Raw genomic sequence first — 7,763 nt, forward strand, 5'->3', positions numbered from 1 at the left:
CAAATGTGTTGTTGTGTGTTGCTTTAGAGATGAGAACCAATTAAGCCATACTTGTCAAAAACATCTTACTCAAAGCTTATACTACTCTTTATTTGTATTCATAATGATGAGGGAGGCATGACTTCATGTTTGCTTCAAGCACACGCTCACGCTGAGACGCTAAGTAGCCGGGCGTCAGCATTTGTTCACTTGCTGTGGGAATTCAGATTTCTCCAGGTCAGAATTATTGTGTCTCATTAAAAATCATATCGAAAAGTAAAAAGTTCTCTGCAACTTTTACAGAAACTTCTATTGCCTGACTTTGTTCCGCACAAGAATTACATTTAAACCATTTTATCCCGAAGCTGTGTATTATTTAGACTTCCACTAATTGCAGTCTTTCTTGCATTTTGAATCTCTCTGTAATTATTAATGTTCCTCTTCTTTCTTGCCGCAGTCATCGAGTCTGCTCCGTCTTCCCCTCCTCATGCTCCCGAAACAGACTTCCTCCATTTGTGTGATAAACTGGATTAAATGAACAGAGAAATTGCTTTAGTCCAAGAAAAAAAAATCCTCTTAAAAATCTGATTAACCTCCAATCCTGCAAAGTTCTAACTGAACTATTTAATATCGAGTGAGACATCTACATGAAGTTGATCAATTTAGCAGGATGTTCGGAGCTGGTACATGCTGAGTGAATCTTACCTGACCTCACTCTCTCATGGATAACTTTTCCTTTTAGATGGTTACTCTCGCTCTCTCTCTCTCTCTCCCCCTCCATACCCCTTTAAATCCATACACATACACACACAACCCCCCCACCCCCTGCTGAGGCAGCAAGTGAAGCAAAATAACTCACTCTGCCACACAATCGCTCCTCCACCTCGCTCTAGGCACTGACTGCTTTATTTCATGACTTTTTTCCCCCTTTTCTCTTCTCTGCTCCCTCCTTTTCCTCATTGGTCCCGTCATCGGTCCTGTATTTTTTTTTCTTTTTCCATACCATCGTAACTCTACTAAAACAAGAGCAAGGGACGTTGAATTGCTTGACCTTTCTCATTGTGTGGTCTGTGTCGACTTGGTTCGGCCCCACACATCAGGAATGTGTTTTTTTTTTATTTTGGACGCCTTTGTTGGGAAGGAATCGAACGTGTTACGTTCACCACAAGCTGTCGCACTGGCACCGGCCCGTGTTAGAGTTGTTCACTTTAGCAGCAATGATGCAAAAAAAAAAAAAAACAGAGTTTCTCCTTGCTCAGTAAAAGCTGACACAGCATTAACCAGGCAAAAAGGCTTTCTTTAAGACACAATTTTACTGTACAAAATGTTTTTTATAGTTTTCACAAAATACATTTAGAAAGCTCCATTTTAAATAAAATTAAATTGAAATATTTAAGAGACAGCGTGTAGACGTTTTATCTCAGAAGCAATGCTCAGACGTAAACCCAGTATGTGTCCATGTTCTACGTACACACTGAAATAAAAATGCAAAACTCAAAAGAGCATGACAGATGATGCTAGAAAAACCCTCCCATGGTCTTCAATTATAAATAAGGACTGCGGGTTTCGACTGCAGTCTTACGAACTCGAAGCCAATATAGTTGAACAGAACGTGTTTACAAAATTTTGCAACACAAGACTAATATCTTTTTTTTTAAAAACATTGTGTACTAGATGAAATACAAAGGCTTTGGTCTGTTTTACAATCAACAATGATTAAATCTGATATGTACTTGTAAACAACTGCCAAACACTTAAGTTTAAAACTCTGTCAAGCAATGTTTAATCATAATTATAGGAATTAAATATTTCTAGTTGCACATTTTTTTTTGACCATAGGACACTATAATACAACTATACCTAAGAGACAAATTGTACCTGACCCTAAAGAAAATGTATTTTATGATGCATGGAACATTTATAGAATATTCTGGGGGGGAGGGGGATAAATGAAATCAACTTTTATTGGTGAAATCTTTCTGGAAGATTTCTAGGGAAGACAAGTACTTTACATTTTGACATAAACAAACTGGATTATATCGAAGATGCAGTCTACCATTTACAGACTACAGGGTTTTTTTGCACCTGTGTTTTCCACATTTAACGTTCTTCGTGGTAATCAAGTGTCAATCCAACCACCAAAGCAAAAGGGTCCGAGTTGGGTTGCGTGTCGCACCTTCTTTGCACACTTGAAGCTGTTCATAGTGATCCGTGTCTAATAAGCCAGCAAATGCAGGCTCACGTCAGAGGAGCCAAGACCACAGCCTCAGTGGGTGGATCGAGTTTGAGTTTCCTCTGCTAAAATATCCATTCGCAAGAAATAAGACCAATAAATAGTTGTTGCTTCTTTTGTGTTTTTTTTCTTTGACACAGTAAGAGTCTTCCCTCCAGCTTTTCGTCTTTAATGATATGCAACAGCGTCCAGAGACCATGCAAAGGCTGGTAGAAAGTCTTGATATAAGCAGATTAAAAGATAGTCATGGCAGAATCTCTCAGGTTCTCCTCTCTCAAAAAAACGCAAGACCAACATGGTTTTCTAGCAGTCCATCTATCAGTACTTGATCTTGGTTTTTCATATTAACATACAAATGGCCATTTACAAACACACCAGAGAACAAAAGGAAACAATGACTGAAGTTGGAAATAGAAAAAAAAAAAACAGATAAGAAGTTTTTGTTCCATATAAATTTAACACCGGGCACTTTACAGAGGTCCATTCCCCCTCCCCCCCGATCTTTCCATCGTTGTTCACTCTTCCAAGTCCTCGTTTGAATGTGCCTAGAGCTACATAACAGCACACTGTCCCACTGGAAAAACAAAGCCCAGACGTCCCAAAGGCTCTCCCAGAGTCCCTTTAGCTCTCTTTTTTTTCCCCCTCCTCTTCTGTCTGTTGCCTCCTTTCAACCCTCTCTCGCCTTCTTTACTCTCCTGTGCCGTGTATGTGTGAGGAACACTGCCGGAGGGCGATGGTGGAGTGGGTGGTTACAGGGTGAAGTAGCTCTTCTCTCTACTGTAGTCTTGACCAGTACTGAGACATGTCAGGCTCGCTTCCTGGGACTTGGACTGGGACAGACACTCCAGGAGAGATGAGTCCTGTGAAGACAAAGAGAGAAAGATTGATGTCAGATTGGAAACACGTAAAGAAGTTTTAAAAAAAAAAAAGCAGTCTAAATGCTAAAATTAGATGAGCAGGTTTACCATGCACGGTTAGTACGACAGTTAACTAACAGAGCATTGTGCTTTAAATGCTTGCAAATAGGTAGATGAGCATGGGCCTGCAATGAGTCACAAAGCTCTGCACGTGGTGGCTCGGTAAAATGCTTGCAAGCTCGATAAATTGAGGCTTTGGCAATGGCATTTAAACAGAGAGAATACAACAGCAAATGAATCAAATTAATTAGCAATTTAGCACAGAGGAAATGTGGTTATGCATGATTAACTCTTCATGACTATAACCGGTATATATGGCTCTCAGTAACATCCTAATGGGGTGGAACTAAACTATGGGCTGGAGTAGTGGGGATGACATGATGGCCCAGAGTGGCAAAGAAATGAGCCTCGTTCATGCAACTGCGGAGAGAAAAATGATGTGCGATGTAGAGATATAGATCCTCAGACATTTAAACCAAAGGAAAAGGAAACTTGGGATGACAGATCATGAATCAGACATGACTCTGTAGTATCCCCTGATTACTGGAAAGGTGGCAGATATTTCAAAGAGTGCAGTGTTTGCTTTTTTAACTCCCAAGCAGGCTGCTTTAAAAATAAAAAATTAAAAAAGTGAAATTTTCTGCCTACCTGTTGAGGTGGTACCAGAAGTGGTCATAGATTGGCTGTTCATATGTGCCTGCATATGAGGGGGCGTGTATGTTTCGTAGCTCCGCCCGTTCACAGGCGGACTGGTAGGCAGCATGCAGGAATAAGAGGAGGTCTGGCTGGGCTAAAAATGAGGAGAGAATGTTACATTAGCTTAGCCAACCATAATTTGCAGCTCAGTAGTCTGTAATCTAGTTTGTCTGCTTTTAACACTATCAAATTATTTCACGAATCCTTTAGTTACAGTATGCAGGCCTATGTAATTTTGTACTTTTTTTTTGCCACTCTTATAGTCACACCAGTCACTGTAAAAACCCAGCTTTAAATTCATTTTATTCAAGCACTCGTATGTAATGTATGCAGAGTATTTGACTTACTTGCATAGGTAGATTGTTTGCCATGGTGAAGCTGGGCATCGGCGGCAGCGCACTGTAGGTGTTTGTGAGTGCGGTGTCAGGTCTACCCAGCATTGACCCCGAGGTGAAAGACACTGTGGATGAAAATGAAAACTCGCTTGAAACCGCAGAAATCTCACACACACTGAGCTCCGGTGAGAGAAGTCATCTCATTAGCGTTAAGCAGTGCGTGCGGAAGGTGACGCCTTATTTGACAGGCTGATGGGCCCGGACAGATAGCTCTACAGCGAGAGCCTCAGGTGATTGACTTCACGAGCTTCAGCTCTGCCGGTGTACCCTCGTGCCTGATTCGGTAATTGCTCAGATAGTCAGCTGAGAAGTTTTGCTCAATCATCCATCAAAGGGAAGCAACGGCGCTTCTTCATGCGAACTAGAGCGCACAGCCACCGAGGCCTCCTTTGCCCTTTTTATATGAATCCGCAGGTTGTGGCATGATACTGTTTAGTAAATATTTAACCCACTGAGCCTATGGAACCCATCACAGTATTAATGCATTAAAAAAATTTTTAACAAAGTAGTGTGTGCTTGTGCAGCGTGTGTGAAGTAGGACTGCACTTTTAATAATTTCAGTTGAAAAATTAAATGTAAGTATTATTTTACCTTACTGGGCATATGGTCAAAGTAATATCTCTGATTAGGTTGACCTACCCGGTGTGGTGGGCTGTGGAATGGCCTGGTAGACGCTGGTGCCGAAACTGCTGCTGATGGGAATGTGACTTGAGGAGTTATTGGCCTGCCGGCGCTGATTCCGCAGCTTCTCCTCTCGCCTCCACTTTGCTCTCCTATTTGAGAACCATACCTGCAGATGAAGGATGGGAAAAGCATAATTTTAGCTTCAAGTTTAAAACCTCTTTTAAACGTGCTCATAAAAGTTGCGATCACTCACTTGTATTCTTGCCTCGGGCAGGTCGATTTTCGCTGCTAGTCTTTCTCGCGCGAAAACATCTGGATAATGAGTTCTTTCAAATTCTGCAGTGGGATTAATCACACAGGTATAAGTGTTAGTAAATATAAGATTAGGTCAAGGGCAGTTAATTTTATTCAGAGCTATTAGTGAAACAATTGCGTGTCTTTCGCCCTGGATCCAAAACATTAGGTTTTTAATTAGGCTTCTTATTTAACGCAGTGTAATGAAGAAATGTAGTCCCTCACGCAGTTTGCGTTTTCTTTGAATTTGCTTACAATAACCAATATGTTTGTATTGTGTTATCGATGAAACATTAGTCTGGATGTTTAAAACGAATTATACAAATTATCCACTGCATATTTGACCTTTTTCCAGTGCTTCGATTTGCTCCTGTGTGAAGGATGTGCGATTTCTCTGTAGTTTCCTCTTGAGCTGCAGACGCATCTGTGTCTCCTCTGAATCCTCCCCGTTCGAGCTGATGGAGTTTGTGTTTTCTCCTGCACCGTCCTGTTGTTGGCAGCCATCTAAAAAAAGGAGAGAGAAATTAATGGAAATATACATTCACTTAAGCTTAATTGAATAATTAATTATCGGGGCTCGTGTTGTATCAGCCTAGCGCTAATTGTACAGACCTCGGTGGTACATCATTAATTAAAGCACCCATCATGGTTAATTTGTTTCAAAATTGGAGGAATTATTGCAATTTCTTCCTAATGTTTGCCACTTTACAGACGACTGGCTGCGTGAAAAAGGAACAACATCAAACCGGCTTCGTGGTTAAACTGTTGATAAAATATTGTGGGAAAAACAGGCTGGCTAAGGGGAAAGCTCCGCGTACTTATCGTGTCCCAACAATGGCGTGTGTTCTCAAAAGGTTAAGAGAAATGTGACAAGATGTGCTGAGCCTCTTTTCAGAGCCTATGAAATGTATTTAAAACCCAAACTCTCTACACAGCTCCAAAACCCCCTCCCTTTTTCCTCCAGGACAGAGCAGTGCCTCAATGGCCGTTCCCATATGGGCGTTGGTATGGCCATTGAGGTGACCACCAACTTTTGAATAGAAGAAGACGCTTTTCAGAATGATACAATGCCTTCAGGAGTAAGGGAAACCATTAAACTATGGACACAGCCAGGGACGAGCAGTGAGCCCTCGGTGGGTGTAATATATGGGATGGGATGGGATGGGATGGGGGTGGATGTGTGTGTGTGTGGAGGGGAGCTTTTGGAGGAGATGACAAAAGGATCCCCTCTCTCTGGAGGCACACAGGCTATAGTACTTTGGCATTGTGCGCACGAGGATCCCAGTCAACAGAGCTTTGAGTCCAGTGTGTTAACCCTTATCCACTACCATCATTAATCACGTCCCCCGGCCAGCTACACGCCAGTCAGGATTTCTGTCTTCAATTGGAAACAAATGAGTGAGGAGAGAGCATGCAACCCCCTGAACAACCAAAATAAGGCCAATCTATTCACTGCTGCTGTTTGTCCGCGGTGGGCCTGAAGGCCCCTTCACTCGCAGGGCGAGGCTTATCGACTAATGTCTGTCTTGTTGTTGGACATCATTATCACACCAAGAAGTTAATGCGAAATTAAGCGGCGGGTGCGTTGATAGAGGTTTATGTAATATCTCAACGATGGCGCTCTGGGGCCACGAAATGGCATTTCAGCATTTTCTTTTTCAGAGCAAATTTTATTTGTGTTCTAAAAAAACCCAGAGCCGAGCAGCTGGAGTCCTGTACTCCCGGTTGTTGCAAAACTGGGGAAAAGGTGCAAAAAAGGCCGAGTAACTGTTCACCTACGTGGATTATAAGATCAGCCAATTACTTAATGTGCTTCTATGAACTATAGAGCGATAGCGCAAAATAAAACACGTGTTTGCCTCATAGAAAAATAAACCAAATTACACATTTCCTCATAGTTCCGCTGCGTGCAAATTCTCCCTGCATCACGCAGGCCTCCAAACACATTTAGTGTGTCTATATGTGTCCGTTTTTGTTCAGTGAAGGAAACCTGATGGGACACATTTCTTGACAATTTCCATTGCTGCATAATAGCCAAAGTATTCTTCTATAGGCCAATAGTTTGTATCCACGCTATTTGTTTCTTCACTCCGGATAATCTATAAAAAGGAGTGAATGTGCAGCTATTATCCATGCGCCAGACCCACTGACGCTAGGATGGGATTTGTTTTCTTTATAAAAGCGCTGGGAAATAAACTCATTCTTTAGTATCACGATGTCTCAGCCAGTGAGGCGGAAAAGCAGCAAAAAAAAGAGATACCGAACCAATTGCGGCACCTTTCAGCTGCTGAGACTGGATCAAAACACTCTTGAGAAACCGCTTAAAACTGAAAGAGAAAGTGAGAGACTAAATCCTATAGACGGGATTTAGAGCCATATAGCCAGCGACTGAGCATGAGAAAGAGATGAAAGACAGCATCGGTGTGGAGTTTTATTCGTTTCTCTTTGGATAGAGTTGTCTTCTTTTGGGGCCCTGTCACTCTCCATGTAGCCATTATATGTGCTTACTCGGCTGTCTGATTGAAAACATATTTTCGTTCCCTTGAAACAACTGTTTTACCCAAATACTTAATCAAACACAACTTTGTTATTTTTAGATTTTTATATCATTGTTATTATTATTAT

At 41.7% G+C, this 7,763-nt stretch overlaps 1 protein-coding gene across 7 annotated transcripts in view; it reads right to left on the reverse strand.

The window, feature by feature from the left end:
* Window positions 1-1,320: 1,320 nt before the first annotated feature.
* The window catches only part of pax6b (paired box 6b), a 21,433-nt gene continuing 14,990 nt past the window's right edge, over window positions 1,321-7,763 (reverse strand). For all 7 annotated transcript variants that reach the window (XM_005745756.1, XM_005745757.1, XM_013914023.1 and 4 more), the window contains 6 exons: window positions 5,484-5,642; window positions 5,098-5,180; window positions 4,860-5,010; window positions 4,173-4,285; window positions 3,778-3,919; window positions 1,321-3,072 (listed from right to left, as the gene is read on the reverse strand). In XM_005745756.1, coding sequence (XP_005745813.1) covers window positions 2,987-3,072; window positions 3,778-3,919; window positions 4,173-4,285; window positions 4,860-5,010; window positions 5,098-5,180; window positions 5,484-5,642 — 734 coding nt within the window. In that variant the 3' untranslated portion in view covers window positions 1,321-2,986. The remainder of the gene's footprint in view (window positions 3,073-3,777; window positions 3,920-4,172; window positions 4,286-4,859; window positions 5,011-5,097; window positions 5,181-5,483; window positions 5,643-7,763) is intronic.

Source organism: Pundamilia nyererei, unplaced genomic scaffold, assembly GCF_000239375.1.
Source record: "Pundamilia nyererei isolate P.nyererei 1_Seehausen unplaced genomic scaffold, PunNye1.0 scaffold00166, whole genome shotgun sequence".
Classification (NCBI taxonomy): domain Eukaryota; kingdom Metazoa; phylum Chordata; class Actinopteri; order Cichliformes; family Cichlidae; genus Pundamilia; species Pundamilia nyererei.